Here is a 19390-nt window from a genome sequence, read left to right as displayed (position 1 = left end):
CTAGGAAAAGCATTGCGGTATAAACCCGGTGAAATGATCCCGAACCATCTCATGTAACCAGCGTCATACAACTTCCTGAACCTCGTGTACGTTCCTGATATTGTCAGTGCCTTCGGACTCCTTGCACAGGCAGGAAACTGGAGGAAATCAAACTCCCAAGTCCTTCCATTAGCCCTGGCATGGACAAAACCTATTCTACTGCGGATTTGCATGTGGCTGTTGATTGCTAGAGCCCTTCCAGGCTCTTCACGTAACTACTGCAGCCCCGTTCCCCTGTGAACGTGTCCCAGACCACTTGCAAAACTTCCCCCCGTCACGTTTGTTTCCATCAGTGGGCACAGTGTGAAACGGAGCCAGCGAGCCCGCAGGCCTCACGGCCTTGCAATCCCCGGCCAACGGACACAGCCCGCTGGTACCTCAGCCGGGCCGCCATGGCCTCGGAAGCTCCGCCCCCTGCCCCGTGACCAGTTTGAACGCGGAGCGCCCTAACGGACCACACCGGTGGGCGGTGCCAGGCGCGCTGACGTCAGCGTGAGCCGATGCGGGGGCGCGGAGGGCGGTGGGGAGGTGGCCGGCATGGCTCCCGGCGCATGCGCAGAGGAGCCGCGAGTGCCGGCCCCTCCCACCGCGGGCGGGGCGGGGCGGTGCGCGGCAGGTACCTGAGGGCGCAGAGCGCCGCGGCCCTGCCCGAGGAGGTGACAGTGCCTGCGCCCGGCCCCGCGGTGAGTGCAGCGGCCGGAGGGGCTCGGTGCTCCGGCCTCCTGTCGCTCTTCCCCTTCCTCTCGTGGTGGGCTGCGCGACTGGGGGTCTTCTGGTCGGAGCTGAGGGGGGAGCGGTCGTTGCTTCCTCCCTTCGCTCCGCTGCCGCCCCTCATTCGCTGGGGTTGTCGCCTCAGCCGGGGGATGCTGCAGCATCACCGGCCGCGCAGGCCGCAGGAGGCTGGGGAAGGGCGGGCGGGGCAGCCGCCTCCTGCGTGTTCCTGCCGGGCACAGCCCTCACCTTTTTGGGGGCCTGAATGTCAGCTGAGGCTCCTGCAGTGCCGCTGGCTGCGAGCCGTGCCACACGTGTGGTCTCCACCCAGATGGCTCGTAGCGGTGCCAAGCAGGCTGGCTGTGCCTGGGGCTTTCGCTCGGCTTCGTCAGCTGCGTTGATACCGGAGGTTAAAGGCAATCTGGCAAGGCAGGCCTGCCGCTGGGTTCCTCTCTCGGTGCCTGCTTTGCAGTGGTTTATGCGTCTTTTAATACTGTTTAGTGAGTGATACTTGCAGGTGTATTGGGAACCAGCTACTGAAGGCCCTGGTTGTAAAAATCTCTTTGTAGCCCAAAAAAGGGGAAGAAGCAAAAGTACCCAGAATGTGGTTGTTCATAGACAACAGTTTCAGAAGAAAAAAAATAAATTGATTATCTAGTTTAGCTGTAATCTGTAAAGATTTCGATTATAACAGCAGGGGATGTTATGTATGATGATGTTGCTTTAATGACGCCAAGACTTTGCAGTCTTCACCCAGAGCCCGATGTTATCAATGCATTCTGTTAAATGTACTTTGACACACAATGAAACGTAAGCAGCTTCAGCCTTCAACTTTGAGTTGGAGGAAGTCGAGCGGTTTATCTTCAGTTAAAGAAAGCAAAACTGAGTGGGAACTTAAAGCTGTAGCAAAGCATTACTGTCCAAGCCAGAAAACAAGTTAAAGAGAGGACTGTAGATCTTGTAATCTGTCCATATGTATGTGGTATAAAGGTGTTTTACTGCTTTTCAAGGGAATTGGTTCAATTTGCAGGATTCATGCTTCGTATTTATAGTGCCTCTGTTACTGGTGTTTGTGGGCTTTGAGTCCCAATTTGATGCAAAATAGATTTTTTTCATTATAAAGGTATTAAAAGCAAAATTAAGTTGGGTCTAAGGTCTCATTTTGCTATGTTCTTATAATTGAGAACCACTTTAATTATTATGTGAAACTATAACAAAATCTCTTGTAGACTAGTTGAAAATACAAAACTCTTCATCCCATTAATGTGAGGCAGTAAATATTTACATTTTTAGTGATACTGAATGACAATTGACAGATATTTTTTTATGCATGCAATGATCATGTAACTCAAAATTTTGAGGGCCCATTTTGAATGTAATGATTCCAAGCTGAAGAGGTTATGGCCTGACATGGAAAATTAGTAATAAACAGCTGCCTGAATGTTAACCAAGGGCCTACTTTAACATAGAACTTGAAGTAGAAAAAATGTTTTTAAAGTTGAAGTTATTTTTTGCTTACGGTTAGTACTTTTCATTATAGAAATCTCAGTATTTGGGCTCCAAAATCAGTTCAGTATTGTCTTCTAATTGTAAAGCTGTTTAAACGGTAGAAATATTTAATGTTTAGAAGATTTCATATTTGATATTTTTGACCACTATAGTACCTTGTGTTTTTAAAGTGAAGTAATATATATGAATTTAGAAGAAATGAATAGTAATGATCTCAATTAACATGATGATCTCATTTAATATATTGTTATACTAATAAGTAATCCCATTTAATGGTACTGTTCATGTAAAAGCTCAGTGGAGTAAAACCTATTACTTTTGGACCTGATCATCCTTTAAGAGGGATTGGTTATTTGGAATAAACCAGTTGCAAAGAAGTGTTGGCACTGGCTCTCTAGATAAAAAGCCATCATGCCATCAGCCTTAACGTGAACACTGCTTGCCTAAAATTATTAGATTGTGTGTATCTCTGAAAACGGAAGACAGATGAAGAAATAAAAGCCAGTTGCAGCAGTCATGGTGTTCTCTTTTAGGTGCTATTTGGAAGTTAAACAGCAGCACCATCTGAATTAGAAGCTTTCAGGCAGGGTTAGATTCTGTGCCACAGGGATACTAAGAACAAAATACTAATGATACTTTTGAAAATTAGGTTTAAAATCTTGTATTGTGTTTCAATTGGAGCAATAAAAAAAGCTTATGTACATCTCTGGAAATCTGAACACGTATGTTACAATAAAATCCCAACAGCATTAAAATAATTATTCTAGAGTTGATGTTTAACTAGTCAGTGTAGGTCTTTGCATTTCTTCACACCTCTGGGACAGGTATCTGTCTCACTGTTAAATTTCTATCAAATAGATGTGGTTTTGGAAGGCATCCTGGGAATATTGTTTCTTTCTTGATCAAGAGTAGCATGATTTACAGAAATGTGGATTTTGTTCTATATTCTAAAGAAAGGATTCAGCTGGAGCAGTTCTGAAAATATCCTGTAGTAAGTTAATCAAGGAAGTCTTGGGGTGGGGAATGCTTATTCCTGGTCACATGGGGAGCTGGTGTCACAAGTTCTCAGTGAAATGCCTTTTTCGCTACAGATTACTGGGATTTTAATGAGCACTTAGTCCGTGATGAGTTGAGGTAGTCTGCTGCAAAGTGCATTTTATTGGCTTTGATTGAAGTAGAGGTATGGTTAATGTTGGCAGGGTTTTTGCTGCAAGGAGACTTGACTTCCTAGCCAGAGGAAAATGGCTGATAAGGTTTTACTTTTATGGGGTGGTTGAACAAGTTAGAGATCTGGAATAACCCTTAAATTGCAAACAATTTCTGAACTCATTCCCTGAAGCAGAAGAACTGTGCTTTTCAGCTAATTAGATAGATGGCTTGTGACACACACAGCACAAGATAAGCAAAGTGTCAAGGGAGAGCTGAACACCCTGAGTTCTCTTGACTCAATATCGTGTGTACTTTGAGCTGGAGATTCAGGAATCTTGTCTACATGGATATAGACATGTGAGCACAGTGTTAATTTGTATGATCTTCAACTCATATTCTTTTTGTGAATCATATTAAAGATAGTTTTTACTTAAATGCATTTTTTTTTATGTTATATGATGAAATTATTACACAGATGTGTTGATCGGTGTTTTTGATGATTTGGATAAAGCTATGTTTTTTAACTAACCTTCATCTTGATAACCAGCCTTGCATAGGTGGAAACTTGGCAAGGCCAAAGCTACTGCTGTTAGTAACAGGAGACTTGAAAAAAGGAGAAGAATCTGTACTCCTACATAGCCTTGTGCATCAGTAAACAGAGTTTAAAGAAAAATCCTAATCTGTCCATATGTAAATATTTCAGTCATGCAAGCTCTCTCAAATGGTAGTTTATAAAAATAATACTTTATCATTACTAGTTTTGAGATCTTGATTAAACTAAACATGATATGTATCAACTTCCTTTATATTCAAGTGGAATACAAGCACAAATGACTGTCTCTTTGTAACTGCAAGCTAATATGGGAGAAAATGATTACATGGACAAACTATAGCTAGTTTGTGATCACTATCACTAGTGTAACTGAAGTTACACATCAGCTTCTTTGAGAGTCTTTTTTCAATTGCAAATGTGTGAGGCTGTAACAAGTATGCGTCTTCCATACTGTAGAAAACTAACCTTGATAGATATATATATATAGATAAAAATTTGTGTATCAGAAAATCAGTGAGAAAATACAAAACACGCTTTAAAATACTTGCAGAAGGTTGCCAGTCTGTGGTTACAAAATATGTTGATATTTATCATGCTGTGGCAAACTTGCGAAGTTGGTACTGAAATATTTTTAGAGGGTTTGGTTTTGAGATTAGGAACAAATTTATAGCAATGAAATCATAGGCAGAAGCTGTAGGTGTCTGAAATTAATTTCAGTAGCAGGCAAGTAGTGAAATTAATTTCAGTAGCAGGCAAGTAGTGCTTTGAAGGTGTGGTTCAACAATAAGCCAACAATAAGTGTCAACCGGAAGCTGTAATGTGCCAGTATATGTAGTATTGTTGCGTAAGGGTGAATGTTGAAGAGAAGTCAAACTTCACTTAAAAGAATACAAGTAATCCAGTATCTTCTTGAAGGCATATAGATATAAACCAAACTGATCAGTACAACTGGTATGTTTGGTAGCAAGGAGAGCAGAAATAAGTGGCCAGTTCTTGCAGTGCAGGGAATCTACAAGTAGTTTTCCTCAGGAATCTGCGAATACAATGAAATAATCTTCAAAAGAATTATTAGTAGCACTCTGGAATGCTGTGCTTAAGGTGTTCATGGATAGAAAAAACTTGGGGTCTCAAGGGCAGGTTGGACAAAGATAGCAAAGGAGAGATCTGTGGAGGGTTCCTAAACAAACTAGGTAAAATTCAAGAAATTCTGTGAATTGAAAGTTGTTGAAGATTGAAGAGGTCACATCTTATGCTTGCCCCATTCATCCTCTTCCTGGTGCACTTTTTTTTTAAGGCTACCACAAGTGACAATGTGACTTTTTGTTCATCGCCTTTAGAATAAGGTTGGCTGCTAGAACTGTATGGTTGAGGGCTGAGCTGGAGAATTGAATCTGGATGTTGAATTGCCATGATCCAAACCAGTTCTAAAGATTTTCTTTGTCAGTTTCTTTCTTTCTTATTTTTCTATACCCTTTCTTTTTTTCTTTGTAGTCCAGCAGTGGCTGATGGCTTGGCATGTTCTTGTCCCAAGGTTGTGATCTTCTGAAAACTAAACTATGTTGAAAAAACATCGGCAATATGTAGAAAAGAAATTCCCAGAACTGTTTTCTTCTATCTTCCTTCTGTTTAATCTTGTCTAGTCTTGCCAAATTATCACCTTTGAGCCTCTTCAGGCTTACTGAAGATATCTCAGTACCAGCAAGTTTATGAATAACATGCAGTCTCCTTCAATTATCTCTGCTTGTCATTTGGCTTAACCTATAACCAGACTTCTTTCTCACGCAGTGGTGGAAAGAATGAGCATGTGTGGCTGGAGGGAAAACAAGATCTTACGTATTAGTGGTAAGCATAGCCTTGTTGCAGATTTAAACTAATGGGAATTCTTAAGATTAAGGTATATCTACATAGGTAAACTGTTTAGCAGTGGTTCAGATGAGTAGTATTGTTTCTGTCATTAGTCATGATATCAATAATACAAAAATCTATTGAACCATATCTCTTTGTATCATTGTCAGTCGATTTTAGCTCAAGACAGATCAGTGTTCTTAGATGGAGAAGCTACTTCAGTTGTATAAACAAAGTAGAGGAGTAGGATGTACAAGGTGGCAGTCTCAAACAATGTATTTTCCATTTATAATAGGTTGTATTCAAAGTTTCACTTTGAAACTTTGAAACACATGTAATGTTTCCAGCCCGCCTGTACTTATCAGCAAGAAAATCCTGCTCCAGTAGCATGCATTACTAAGTAGCAGAAAACGGTAACTGGATGCTGTCTCTTTAATTTGTCACTGAATCAGTAGCAAGGCAAGTCTTTGTAGTAGAGTTAAGAGATGGCAGTAGGGTGTTGCGTCAGTTGGTGACATGAGTTCTGAGAGAAACAGGAGGCTATATTAGTCATGATTACGTCTGTTGTTTCTGCTTATGATTTATTACAATTTATCCCATCTGCCTCTTAAAATGCTTTGAAAGCTGTTTTCTGTTCTTGGAATCAGCAGACTTTATGGAGTGTTTTTTATCAGCTACACCTTGTGTTCTCTGGATTTCCAGTGAAAGCCTTACCATGTTCTGGATCTTGTGTTTTTAAGAGGTGGTTATGAAGGGAGTGGTATTTATAGCACATGTTATTAATAGTTTATTAACTGGATAGGATCTGCTGCATTTAGATGAGTGGTTGGAAGAATGCACAAAGGAAACTTACGGAAAACCCAGAGTCCACCACTGTCTGAGCCACATTTATTTCTTACTAAAGGCATTTTCCAGAATTTTGACAGAGTCAGAATAGACCTATGTTTTGTCTGCTGTGGCAAGAAGCCACAAATTCCCTCTTTGAAGAGGGAATTGCTCATTTCCCCCAGGAGGATGCATCAGATGATTGGCAGCTTCAGAGAGTCGTGCCTCAGCAGTGCTTTATTCCAGTTGCTAGCTGACCTCTATCCTTGAGAAAAGTTAGGCTGTCAGCACTAATGCAGAAAAGTGTTGTTGCATTTCGTGTCTCATTTTTGAATTAACTGTAATAAACTCTATTAACAGTTAAGAGAAATGCGAGAATACACTGTTTCAAGTCTATTTCTTCCTTTTTGATGGCCCTGATACTCTCTTCTGTTGGGAGTAATATAGCACTGCCACCAGCTATCTTCTTCCACCTTTTTTGTCCCAAAGCTGCTCTTTTGCTGCAGCTGGCTAAGCATCTGCACCTTTCCTCCCTTCTGCTTTATTACTTGTGTAAGACTTCCAGAAATCGGGACAAATGTTACCTATATGAGAAACCTTAATGAAGGCCTTGCTTGTAGTTAAAACCTGTATGACTTTTTATTGAAAAAAAATTTAATCTTGCGGGGTTTATAACTGAAATCCTGTTTTGTTTCCATCTTTTTGATGTAAAAATTTGGGGTTTGAAATGTATAGGCCCTTTTATTAATAAGAAAAGGTCAAGTGGGCAAATTTTTGCAAAGCATATATTCTGGGCAGGGAGCACTTAGCCTGTTTTTCTTCCTTGAGGTGCCTGATAGTCAATGTAAATGGCATTATGGCAGAGAGAATTGAGAGTGGGGCCATAGGGGATGTGGGCAGAGTTTTTGATTTTGGAAGTATTCTGGTAGCCGCCCTCTATAAAGAGAGCTGAATTTCCCTACTTCTTTTTCTCCGGTAAGTGCTTGTGTCCTCTAGCCTTAGAAAGCATCAGGAAAACCGTATGCCAATGAACAACACCACCTATAAAGATTGCAAGGAACGTCACATGTTTTTTGCTGTATTGACTACAGATACTGTCCAATGTTAGAAATACAGAAACCCTAATCTCTTATTATGTCTTTCTTTTTCTCTCTTTATGTCTATTTGTTATCATGCTCTGCTTATATTCCTTGACCTAGTGCCTTCTGACTGACAGCAAATAAAATTCAGCACAACAGCAGCTTGGATAAACCAGTTTGATTGGTGTTTGTGCATCAAACTGTTCAAAATGGTCAGAACATCAGCATACCTAAGTGTGAAGGAGGAAGTTCAGAAAAAGTGTTACCTCTAAGCTCTCTGAGATCTGGCAACATAATCTGTATACTTCAAATATAGAAGAACAAGATGATTTCAGAGGTAAGGTACACTAAGCATTGAGTGTCATATGTTATGACTATGGTACCTTCAAGGAATAGACTGTTAAAGAAGCTAGTAGTAATCACTATGCAGATTGGATATAGAACAGACATTAAAATTCATGGATGACTTCATAAAGCATTGGGAATTGATTTGTCAGAAGTGTTTCAGAGACACTGAAGACAGGAGAAGGAAGGGAGGATTTTACTGCAGAACTGATAAATCTTACTGGATCTTGGAGTTGAGAGAAAGCAGCTTTTTTACCTGGAGCCAATCTGTGCAGGGTAAGCAACACAAAAAGAATCTGACAGTTGTAAACTTTCAGAAGTGTAATCACTCAGAAGATTTAACTCATACAACATATGCAATTTCCTCAGGATTCATCATCTTTAGTTCTTCAGAGCTTGTCCTGTTCAGAGCAGGTGTTTGCTAGCTAGGTCTTATGCCAGTTTTTTTTTCAGGTGGTAAGCTCCTGTGGACCTCTTGAAGCTGAAAATGGGCTTGCAGCTGTGCTAGCATCTCACAGTGTTCCTAAGTACTTGCTAAAGATGCTTTCTGCTGTATCTGTTGCAAGGTCCTCCCTGCAGTATTTTCCCTTGTAATTCAATGCCTCCCTATACTGGTATAAATAAGGTATTTTCACGTAACTGCCTGTTTTAAAATTTCATTTAGAATGTAATAGTAACATCAAGTACTTAATGGCAGAAATATTAACAGAGCCTTATAGCAGTTACTCTGTCAGTCTGCCCACACCAAATACCTCCTTTTTCCCCCACCCCCCAAAAAACACCCAAAATCTGATTAATAATTGATGTTTGCTGATATGGATAATGATGGACATGACTTTTTTTGGGGTAAGTAAGGCAGCTTGTGTACTGCTGTAGTTGCTGGAAGAAGCAAGGTGGTGGTAACTGTTTTGGTTTTCCAGCACAATCCTGTTACAAGAGGATTGTTGCAAATGTATCAATCCTGTTACTTTAAGTTTGTCTGTGCCTCAAGAAGAATATTATTCACACTGGGAAGGAAGTTCCTCTAAGGAAAGCGTCTTAAGTTAGCTACTCGGTATTTCTGCTTAGGTGGTCTTAAAATCGAGAAAAATAACGAAACATACATCTGAAACTGTTGGCATAGCAATAGTTCTGCAGAATTGCTTGTCTGTTTCCAGTCTGTCAGATATGTTTCATCCAGCAGCTGTTTATTCCATGCTGCTGTGACAGTGGGAGAGGAGTTTGGTCCCAGTCAGAGTAATCTGTTTGGAACTTGAAAATGCTGGTTAGCAATCTGGTGGCATGGATCATAGGGATCACAGTATTTTAAGGTGTCCAAACACTGAAATGTGTGAACATTAAACTGACTTCTGCTGTAACAATAATTCCAAAATGTGTAGGGTGGAGTTTCAGGTACAAAGCTAAACTTTGCTGAGAAGCCGATATATAGGAACCTGCCTTTCTGGTGTTGTTGAAACAGACTGTGAACAAAGTAAAAGTGAATGTTGTGTTTGCTAGTTGACACTAACGTTGGAGGAAATTGTTGAGGTGTAAATAATCCAATGCAGAAAGCACAAAGGAGAGAAAGAATGAATATCCTTTTTCTAGATCAGGAGGATCTTGAATATCCTTGAAGGTAACGATGTAGCAGTTTTTCAGTTAACTTAGATTATACTTCAGAGAGGGTTTGTCGGTTTAATTCCTTTCCCTGGATCATTATGTAAGGCTTGGCTCTTTATAATTAGCTTAATTCCTGATTAGGCTTGTGTGCACTAGATAATGTATTTCCCAAGGCAAAACATACAAGACTCATTTCCTAAAAGTCTGGGTTTTTTTTTTTTAAATCTATAGATGGCTGAAGTCTAAAAATATTTCAGTTTTCTTTATAATAGAACAGACTACAACTTATATTGAACCGGAGTTTTGTGGGCTGTAGAAATCATACTATAAGTTGCAGGTACTGTGATGCTGGATAAAGAAATGTAATGGTTAGGGTAATGTTATTTCTAATAGTAAATATATGTCAAGATTGAGGATGCTTAAGAGAATTTAATAAGAAAATTTCCCATTTTCTGGGAGAAAAAAACATCTTCCAGACACAATATTGTTTTTTTTTCTGTGGCATTTTATTTCAAGGAAACAAATACAACCTAGAATTGAAAAGGTGAGACAGAACTTAAGCTTAAGTAGATAGTAAAACACAGACAAGTTACTTGTCTTTTTAATTTAATTATCTGAAATGTTTTAAGCAATCAGTACACTTTTGAAGATAATGCTTTGTCTTTCCCTAATCAAGGATAAATGAGCAAGCACCCTTCTTAGAGAACTGAAAGGTCTTCTTTTCAAGTTCAATTTGCAGCATTTGGTGGAGGATTAAAGTAATCTAATTAAATGGCCTCATTTAAATTTTGCAGTCACCTAAGAGATGGTAGACAGATGTGAAATGGGAATTATCCATAAAGCATGAAAGTTAAATTAGCAGTTTTCTAATTTAACTTTTTTTAATTTGGAAGATTTCTTTGAGACTTGAAGATTTTTGTTGGGATATCTTTTGATGTATAACAAGTATAATGCTTGTTTTGAATGAATTCATCAAGATATTAAAGGCCATTTTTAATGCTTTTTTTTTTTAAAAGAAAAGGTATACTTTATTGCTTTCACTGTATATATTTGACAAATACCTGACATTTGATATTAAAGCATAATAATTTTTAATTTGCAAATTATATGGGTACACTGTAGGCAAATTTCTTTTTATGGTTACAAATATATGACTGATTTGCTGTGAATTTTTTTTCTTTTTAGTACATGTTCATCATACTGGTTTTGAGAGAAGTCTAACATTAGACACTTAAATCCACATACAGACACTTATGTATAATGAGGTAAACAATTTGCTGTTGCAGGGAGTGGTGGGGAAAACTTTTGTGCTGCTTTGTCCACTCAGGTGAGGGTGCATCTGGTGTGCAAGAATTTCTTGAAAACTCTGGATTTGTGTGTTTCTAAATGGAAATGCACTCCAGTTGTAGTGCATGGATTCTGATGTTTTCATTATGTAGAAGCCCCTAAATAGCCATGTGTCTGTGGTCCTCTTCATGTCTTTTTAATGTAGATCTACTTACAAAGTACAGTTCTGGGGCATCCTGTTCATTTACAAAATCCTAAGGTACTTCAGTTTAGGGCCACTTTGGTTTCTATCTTAAGTGTTACTTTGTGAGGTCTTGCAGATTGGGGAGTGAGTCACTTTAAGGTAATGCTTGCTGTTACGCAAAGTATTTTCCGTACCTTGAAGAAGTATAATGTTACTTGCTGTATGTTAATTCACATCATGTTTGTCGTGGTTTAAAAAAATTATTTATTTATTTTGTTTTCAGTCCTGCCAGCTGTGTGTAGGTCTGTGAAAAGAGAAACATTAATAATATTTTCAGGGAATAATGTATGAATGACTGTGTCTTTACGCTATTGTAAGACCAGCAAGTGGAACTGATGAAAGCATCAAGTATAGGCTAGCAAAAGTGATATTCTTCTACAACTGTCTTGGAAAAAAAACCAAACCAGAAACCTGGTCTTGCAAATAGAGAATTTAACACAAAACTTGTCTTAAGATGTGGCATTGAAACTTGGAGACTTCTCAAGGCCTTATCTGAATTGCAAATCTTAATAGTAACAGTTAGACAAGTTGTTTGTATTGTATAGCCAGGCAAAATGACAGACTAAGTATTGTACAAAAGAGTGGTACAGATGTTGTCCAAATAGTAGGATGGATAGGTAGATGAGGGAGGAAAAAACAAAAAGCAGTATAACAAAGGAAGGCAAAAAATATGTCTACAAAGCAGATATGGCTTTATAAAATGATACAAAATAGACCAAAATGACACAACTGTAAGTTGAGATATTCATTAGAGAATGTAGTGGAGTCTCTGTACCCCAAGTCAAGTTTATGGGAGTTAAATTCAAGGTACAAGGAGTGTGTGCATGCTGTGCTTGCGCCTTATTTAATGCTCTTGTAGCTAGGGTGAAGTGTTCATGTATTGTCGCACAGAAGACTTTGGAATTCACTTACTGATCTAAAACAACTGTTGCCGTGCACCTGAAGTTTGTACATGAATAAGATAATGACCAAAATAGACTATAGTTTCCATTCAGAGAGGAAAAGCTACCTATGAATATTCATCTTGAATTTTGGGACTTCAGTAAGATCTAGAAAAATAACTCAATGGTGAGGGTAAATGATCATTTTTGTATCTCATACCACAAACATTGGAGGGGAAAGAAAACCCCAAACAAACATTAGCTCTTAGTCAGATTCTAGATTATAGTTTTCACAGTTTTACATTGCTGGCCACAGATTTGCACTATGTTCTATTTGTAGGATTTCTTTTTTTTAATACAATGTAATTTAATAATCATAGCACAGTTGAAAAACTCAGTTTACTGCTCAGAATAGGTAAATGGGGAGGAGGAAACCAAAACCAGAAATACCCACCCAAAAACAAACCCAATCCCTTTTTAAGCTTATTTTATAGATTTCTAAGGGAAGGGAAAAAAAAGGGCACTTTATCTAGAGAATGAAAGCTGGGGGCTGGGTGTGACCCGAATGACAATTACTGCCAACTAACTGCTGGTGACTGGTATTTCTCTGGAGTTCACAAAATTTGCATGTATTGGTTTGTATCACCATACAGGTAGAGTTAAGCACAGGAATGTAGAATGCATTGTAGAAAGCACAGGAATTTATAGATGCAAATGTACATAAAATTATTTTGTTTAATGTGTGGTTGATTCAGGTCTGATATTGTTTTTTGCCTTTTATTTTTTTTTTCCTTCTCTCCCTTAGATTCAAGCACCCTGTAAGGACCAATGTACCACATAGCTCATGGAAGAAAAAAATCAAATCAGGGCATCCTTGGTTTCCAGGCTACCGAAATATGGAACGAAAACTTCAGGAAGTGTTTTGCAACCTATGCCAAATGGGACAGCTGTTAGTTTAGCAGGGAATAATGGTGGCAAAAGTTTCAGCAAGCACAATGGCACTGTTCACATGTCTTCGTTTTCTTTCAACTGGAAAAAGTCAAATAAATACCAACTTAATGATCATAGTGGGAGAGACACCAACTCTAGAAGTAACTGTAATGAAAAATTAATTGATTCTGAGAAGTATTCTCAATCTCAAGGAGCATTGTGTAATGATGTGCTCAGGGTGGGTGTGAACAGTACTGCTTCAGTTACATCAAAAGCAGCAAAACAAACCAATATGTTTGTATCTTCTACTGAGGAATTAAACCCAAAGTCTTTGCCTGGACTCTCTAGTTCAGCAAAATTTGCCAAAGGTACCCTGTCAGGAAGGACCTCATATTCTGGACTCAGTGCTCCAAAATCACATTTAAATGGCTTTTATGGAAATAGGACGGTGGTAGGTTTGCAGAGACCTAGAGCTAATTCCAATGCCACAAGGACAAGTTCAGGAGAAGGCTTAGCACAATCTACAGACAACAGCAAGTCTTTTTCCTGTGAAAAAATGGTAAGATCACAAAGTTTCTCACATTCCATTCAGAATTCTTTCCTTCCCACTGCATCTCTAACCAGGTCACATTCTTTCAATAAAGCTGTGGATCTTACAAGGCCTTATCATACTCAAAATCTAGCTGCCAGGACATCTCAGAGGTCAACTTTATTGTCAAGAAATGCATGTCAGTTGGATGTACCCAATGGAAATGAACCTATGAAGTATGGATTTGTCAGACCCTACTCTGGTATGTCAGCTCTTTGTTCAAAGAAGCCCCCACTATCAAATGGATCTGGGTCAGCACCTTCTTTTGGATACAGGTTAAGTCGGCCTTCTCTGCTGAAGCCTGCACGGCAGCGATTTGCTGGAAATATCGATAGCAACAAAAGGACAACTTCTGACATGTGCATCATGGAGAACTCTGAAATTTCAACAAATATTAACAGAACAATTGAGAAAAACAGTGTTATAGAGAGCAATGCTCAAAGAACAGAATCTGATGAGGGTTTGCATGAAAGTGTGGGAAAACATGGGTCAAAAGTCATGTGTATGAGCGATGATGGAGATGAAATATCTATATCTTCTTTGTCATCCTCTGAAAAAATTGATTTGAGTGAAGACTTCAGTGATGATTTCATAGATATAGAAGACCCAAACAGAACTATACAAATACCAGAAAAGGAGAACTGCCATAAAGAATTAGATCATGGGAATATAATGTCAATTGAACCATTCACTTCTCTCAAGGAAAGTGGAGGATCTTGCTGTAATACTGATGAGTGGCTTGATATAAACGTGTCTGGTAAATACTTTATGTTCTGTTCTGTTTGAAATTTTAGGTACTGAAGCGAGATCCTGTAACTGTAATTAAGTTTTTTTATATAATTGCCAATTGCTTGTGAGTTGTTTCAGAATGAAACTTTGCTCTGTACTGGCCCATTTGTTTTCTTACGGTGCCTTTTCTCCATGATAGTTCTCTTTCCCAAACATGACTTAAAAACTTTTTTCTATGGGATAAGAATGAAAGATACTTCCTTTAACCATGCTTGTGGTATGGTTGTGGGTTTTTTCACATCCTTGCTTTGTGATTCACTTCTCTGGACTGGTGATCTTTTAAGAAAATATTTTCCTCTCCCTTCTGCCTCTGTAGGCAGAGAACAGTTGTAATGCTTCTGAGTAGTGGGAATAAGTGTAGTGTGTCTAATTTAAATCAGTTAAATTTTAAATAGCAGTGTGACTATTGCCCCTTCCCCCCATGCATGCTATATTAATTATTTAAAAATTAGTTGAGACAGAAGATGTTTTTAAAAGCCATGTTTTCAAAACAATGATGGGCTTCCCACATACTTGTTTTGAGAGAACTTACAGTTGAAAGATTTGATCCAAAAAGATACTTCTGGACTCACCCTCTGGTAAACATACTGATTTCTAGAAAGTAGCTTTTATGATGAGTGAATTAGTGCAATGTAAAAGGCCAGGAAAGATGTAGATTGGAAGAGTAGGTTGTAGCTACCAAACCAGCTTTAGCTTTTTTTTCCCCTTTAGGATGAGTGAACAATACTGTAGAATGCTTTCAGGTAGTCTGTTACAGTGTAGTTACAGACAAGTACCAGTCATAGACATCCTAATATTAATTTTTGAAGTATTGGATTGGTTTCGTAATCTCAACTATTCCTATTTTCTCTAAGCAGTGGATGACAACAGTGAAAGTACGAAGCATGCTGCCGAGAATGTGATTTCTCCAGAGACAAATTACAGAGCTGGCTCTTCTTTTGAGCTTTCTCCATCTGACAGCTCTGATGGCACGTATATGTGGGATGAAGAAGGACTGGAACCTATTGGGAGTGTCCATCCATGTGGAAGTTATGAATCATCAGAAATGAACAGTATAGTATGTATTTATATGTATAACTTGCATAAATGTAGTATTTTGAGTTTATTGCTTAAATCTCTCTTGAAAACAGAATTAATGTAGTTTGGATTTTGTTGTTGTTGTTGTTGTTGGTTTTTTTTTACTTCAGAATTGTTTCTTCTTTTGTCTGTAGTTGATAGCTTTTTGAAACTTCTTGTTTAAGAAGTCTGTTCCTGGACAGATGACCTTGAGTCACACATCTTTGTTTTTTTCCTTATTCTCAAGCTAGGACAGAACAGCTCCATCCTTATGCAGTCTCATGGTAGTGCTCACAAAGAATAAAGAAAGGAATTCCCACAAATGATAGGTGAAATATCTCCTACCAATCACTAAACTTAGGAGTGAAAAAGCAAGAAAATAGATGTTGCCTCTCTGACTTGTGTCATCTTATTTGTATACTGTATATGTATAGGACCTTTCTGAACTGAAGTTTATTTTGATTTCCCAGTTTGTTCAAGCATAGAATCTGTAAGGTAGATACCCGACTGTAGCCCATATAGCAGGACTCTTTGTATGTCTCAGATGTGATACACAAGATGCGCAAGAACCTTTTTCTTAGTGTTGAAGTTGTAACAGATCTGTAAGAAATCAGTCTGAAGACTGATTCAGAATTTAGCCTTGAAGAAAGGATGGAGAGTTGCTGCAGTGCTGTGACCCTCTGACTGAAGTCAGGGAACCAGCCCTGGGATTTTAGTGGGCATGAGGAAAATACTTGTCTGTCCTTCATCACTTTTTGCTGTTCATATTTCTTTACCTGAACAGACTTCTGAATTAAGCAGCTCCTGTTTTAGTAACACGGTATCAAAAATTGGAGCTTCTAAGAAAAAAAAATTGGCATAATCAGTGTCATGCTTCATGTGTTTTGGGCGTGTTAGATACTGTGACACCACTGTGAATTTAGTAATGTACTTTTGGACTTGGTCACGGTTTGTGGCACCTGCTTAGACTTCGATTTATACTTTTAGCTGGGTTGTTTGCTGTAGTTCCAGAGCAGAACAGCAGAGCTTTCTCCTGAAAATTTGACATAGTAGTAATTATATTGTATAACTGCGTACAAATACCTGATATTTTTTCAGCTACTTATGATATAGTTTGCTTTCTCTTTTAAATAAATGATGTTGAGCGTCAGTGCTTACAGTCTAGAAATGGTTATTAACTTTTTGTTGTAATTGTGGCCAGCTTGGAAAAGCCGTTTGAGACTTTTGCAGAATGGGTTTTGTAGTTTTATTGATACTGACTCATAGGGGACAAAAAAATTTAATGTAGGCTGCTGTAAAAACAAGCACCCTTTCTGCAAACACATGCATGCACATGCCAGGAAAAAAGAAGTTTTTAAACTTTGCCCTTGAAAAATATTAAATATAGATATTTTGATACGTACAGTGTAGTTTGTCAAACAAATAAAAGACACTACTTTCCAATGGTTTGGACCCTATGTATCAAGGGGTTTGATACATGTGACCTCCATGTATCTGTGTGTGAACTGATAATGTTCTGATTGACAGAAGCTCTTGGAAGCCTTTAGTTTTGTTCATTTTTTAATCTGAAGATGCAGAGGACTTTCTGATGCAGTTAATCATTATATTTGAAGAATTATATGCTTATGTAGGTTAGTGTGACTTCTGTTCCTTGTTTCTTCTACATGCAGTAAGTATAAAGAAGGTAAAAAAAAAAGAACTAAAGGCATTGAGAATAGTCAACACATCAGATGCTTTGATTGCTGGGAGATATGTGATCAAATTATGTGGTTTCTGTCTTCTAGTGTGGTGAGGGTAAAAGCAGTTAGTATCTGTCAAAATCCAGTTGATAAGCATCAGAATTGAGTATTTTGAATGCTTGAGCTGATGCCAGATTAACTGCCCCTTGGAATTAATGTTTCTAGGGAAATCTGCAAACCATATAGTTGGTTCTAGAGTTTCCATGGCATCAGGCTGGAGCGAGTAGAAGCACTTTAGCTGAATTCAGGTAACTAGATGATGAGTAATTGGTACTGGTTAAAGCACTAACAGCCTTTATTTTCATCTTACGGTTATATTGCTAGTCTTTTAAGTTGTATTGTCCTTAATATCAACAAATATTTAATGTTTTCCCTAAATTTTTCCATATACGGCAGTGCAGCTTTTGCTGAGTAATCTTAGATTAGGAATGTTTTGACCATTTTTGAAAAGGCAACTTATGCAGAGGGATGTTAACTAGGCTTCTGGAGTGACAACAAGAATAGGAAGATGGTGGAAGGAGCTTGCTGGCAACTCAGTTTTTTTGTTCCTTTTTTTTGGGGGAGGGAGACAAAAAGCAGGTATCTTTGTTCTCAGTAGAGCTTGATATTAGGACATGGTGTGTGTAGGGAAATAAGTTCGGCCTCTTTTAGGACAGTCCTGTTTTTCACTAACTGTCCAGACAGCTATGGACCAAACGCAGAATCCAGTGTTGGAGGCTTGAAAGTTATACAAATCTTAATAACCTCTCATAAGATGATGCCATGGGGACTTACGGCTAGGTAGGACATGCATGAGGGTTTTTTGGTTTGGTTTTTTGGTTTTTTGGTTTTTTTTGAGACCTTGTCAGGATTTTTGTGTGTGTGTGTGTGGTAACAGAAAACAACTTATTCTACTATCCCTGCTTCTGTTTCATTTCCAGTTTTGAAGGCAAAAAATCAAGTGGTTAACATTCGAAGAACTGAACTCCTTTCAAGTCTTCAAGCATTTGTTTAATTTCATTGATATTCCTTGCATTTCTTTCAACAACTGGTCTTTGCTGCTGAGCACCAAATCACTGGTGCAGTTTCTGCTAATTCTGTGTGAAAAGACTGATGCTTAGCAGAGCAATTGTGATGGCTCTGTAAGTCACTGACATAGACAATATTTGTCAATACTTACTCTCAATGTTTAGGTGTACTGTTTGCTCATGTTCTCTATTTCAGCTACATACTCTTAAAAACTGAGCTGCTTTACAGGCATGCTTTTTCATGGCAGGAAGCTGCTCAGCAATGTGAGGTACAGCTTCCGATGTGCTTTGTTTGTGTGTGTTTGTTGTTTTTGTTGGTGTTTGTTTTGGGTTTGTTTAGTTTTTAATATAGGCTTTCATCAATTCTGTCACTAGCTATCTTCAGCTCAAGTTAAGGATTATAATTAAAATGTTTGTTCATTTCACTGCCACTGAGTGGTTGTAATCAAATCTTAGATTGCAATTATTCAAAACCAGAAAAGCTTTGCAAACAAAACTAATAGTTTGATTACAGAAAGGGAAAAAATACCCAAACCAACAAACAAACCGGAAACCAGAAAGAACCTGAACAGTGTGGAAAGAACCCTAATTAATGTGGATCTGCACATTTTCTGTGTTTCTAGGCTTAAATTGTGCTCTTGATTGTAATGCAACTGTCTTCATAAATAAGAAAAAGAAAGCAAAACACTTTAATTTACAGAGTCAGGCGGAAGTCAAGATTGAGTTCTTATTTCCTATAAATGAATTTCATTGGAGGGCAAGACTGTATTAGTATATTGCTTGCTCATGTGTGTTCAGCTAGCAGCTGAGAGGGTTAGCATTCCCTCAGTAGAAGTCTGTTAGTTAAGCATCTAAAGGGCTGAATATCTGATTTCTGTGACGGTCTTTGTAATAACTGCTTAGGACTGAAACAATTTTATTTCAGTAAGTGAGAAACAAATGTTTTCCTATTTTCTAGAATGAGAACTCGTACTATAGTGTATCATCCTTGCTATGTTTTTGCTTTCATTGTTTTTGTCTGGAAAGATGTTCATAATGCATACAAGCAATGTAGCCTAAAACATGCATCCCCATTTGAAGTCTCATTGCTTCTTTGCTTGATGACTAATGAAGCTCTTTTGCCTGTATCAAGGTTTGATTTTAGTTTATTTTCTCCTGTCCATTGTATGAAGTAGACAAATAAGAAACAAACTTTTATATATGAACTTCGATTC

At 38.3% G+C, this 19390-nt stretch overlaps 1 protein-coding gene across 6 annotated transcripts in view; it reads left to right on the top strand.

The window, feature by feature from the left end:
• Positions 1-658: 658 nt before the first annotated feature.
• The window catches only part of CCSER2 (coiled-coil serine rich protein 2), a 67298-nt gene continuing 48566 nt past the window's right edge, over positions 659-19390 (top strand). For 2 of the 6 annotated variants that reach the window (XM_031053398.2, XM_031053400.2), the window contains exons 1-3: positions 659-722; positions 12872-14342; positions 15232-15431. In XM_031053398.2, the coding sequence (XP_030909258.1) occupies positions 12911-14342; positions 15232-15431 (1632 nt within the window). In that variant the 5' untranslated portion in view covers positions 659-722; positions 12872-12910. Of the gene's footprint in view, positions 723-7830; positions 8048-12871; positions 14343-15228; positions 15432-19390 lie in introns of those variants that run through there. The other 4 variants (XM_031053396.2, XM_005153649.3, XM_031053397.2 and 1 more) reach the window with 3 other exon arrangements.

The sequence above is a fragment of the Melopsittacus undulatus genome, chromosome 4 (genome assembly GCF_012275295.1).
Source record: "Melopsittacus undulatus isolate bMelUnd1 chromosome 4, bMelUnd1.mat.Z, whole genome shotgun sequence".
Classification (NCBI taxonomy): domain Eukaryota; kingdom Metazoa; phylum Chordata; class Aves; order Psittaciformes; family Psittaculidae; genus Melopsittacus; species Melopsittacus undulatus.
The sequence above is the reverse complement of the archived record's forward strand: the minus strand, read 5'-3'. Positions and strand labels throughout refer to the sequence as shown.